The sequence below is a fragment of the Mirounga leonina genome, unplaced genomic scaffold (genome assembly GCF_011800145.1).
Source record: "Mirounga leonina isolate KUSES-001 unplaced genomic scaffold, KU_Mleo_1.0 Mir_488, whole genome shotgun sequence".
NCBI lineage: Eukaryota > Metazoa > Chordata > Mammalia > Carnivora > Phocidae > Mirounga > Mirounga leonina.
This window is the reverse complement of record NW_023270777.1, coordinates 10,547,913-10,549,356: the sequence shown is the minus strand read 5'-3', so window position 1 is coordinate 10,549,356 and position 1,444 is coordinate 10,547,913. Positions and strand designations below refer to the sequence as shown.

Below are 1,444 nucleotides of genomic sequence, written 5' to 3'. Positions count from 1 at the left end.
AAAAGAAAAAAGTGATTCAGGTTTTATTCGCCAGCAGCTCCGCCCTGTCCCTGCCTGCGCGGGGGCCCCTTCCGCACTCGCGGAGTCAGGGGAGGGCCTCTCTGGCCTCCTCGGCTGTAATCTCCTGGGAGTAGAGGTCCGTGAAGAGGGCCGGCAGCCAGTAGTGGGCCTCCCATGGGGCCTGCAGGTCCAGCCAGGCCAGCCCTTCCTTCAGCAGGTGTTCCAGCACTTGCCGCGCTCGCTCGGTCTCCCATTTAAGACTGGCTTTGATATCACTGACGGTCACGTAGCCATTTTTCTCGGCCAGCTGCAGCACCACCGTGTGATCCATGTTGAGCTCAGCCGGAACAGACTGAATGAGGTAGGTGGCGCCCACAGGGATGATGCCGAAGCCCGTGCCCAGCGCCTTCAGTTTCTTGATGGCCCTGATCAGGTCGTCTTGGCTCACGTCTTGCGCGAACTTGCCCCTTCCTCTTAACACCTGTTGATGCAGTTCCTCCAGAGTTATCAGACCTCCATTCTGGTGCTTCAGGGCCAGGCACATACTTCAATAATCTGGACACCCAGCTCGTGATAGAAATCCCCCACACCTAGCATCTCAGACCAAAATCCTTTTCCAGAGGCCAGAGGGTCCACCCCAATGGTGGCACACATGTCCTGGAACTGCTCCCGGAACTCGGGATTCTTCCGGATCTCCTGCTTGTGCTTGCTGGCAAATTCCTCCAGGTTGCTCTTGAACATGTCCAACTGCTTCGACATCTGGGCCAGCTGGTCCTCAGCCAAGACAGTGCCTCGCTCCTTATGCTTGGCCTCGGCAAGCTTCTTCTTGGCGATGGCGCCGGCTCCCACCCCGCGGCGATGCATCCCCGCCCTGGGCCCCGGGGCCGCCCCGCTGCCGGGACCCCGGGTCTCGGCGTCCCGGGATCCGCCGCCAGCTCCCAATGCGGAAGCGCCGGCCGCACGTCATCCAGGAAATTCAATCTTATTTTAATTTACCCTTGCAATTTTCCCCTTCTCTCACTATTTTAATGTAACACTATAACTTCTAATGATCTCCATCGCTGTTTCTACCTTTCTCTCGGCATTTTGCAGTCATTGAAATATTCAGCGATTCTGTGGTAAAATGCAAAGCCAAGTAATTATCAGAATCACACTGGGATGAATCAGAAAATTTAGTATGAAAAAAAAAAGAAAATTTAGTATGATATGGACTTGCGGAAAAGCTTTCAAATGTGTATACCATCAGTAGACATATTTATTTAAAGCAAATTCTTGATTATGTAAGGGAGGAAAAAATATCTTTTCCTTTTTACTTGTTAAAAACAAGACAACAGGGGCACCTGGGTGGCTCAGTTGGTTAAGCGTCTGACTCTTGATTTTGGCTTACGTCATGATCTCAGGGTCATGAGATCGAGCCCCACGTTGGGCTCCACTGTAAGTGTGG

At 52.8% G+C, this 1,444-nt stretch overlaps 1 protein-coding gene across 1 annotated transcript; it reads right to left on the bottom strand.

Moving 5' to 3' along the window:
- On the bottom strand, window positions 1-936 carry LOC117999881 (vacuolar-sorting protein SNF8-like). Its single transcript, XM_034989286.1, is given in 2 exon segments — window positions 1-541; window positions 544-936. Coding segments are annotated over 2 exon segments (777 nt in total). The 5' UTR covers window positions 865-936; the 3' UTR covers window positions 1-85.
- Window positions 937-1,444: the final 508 nt, after the last annotated feature.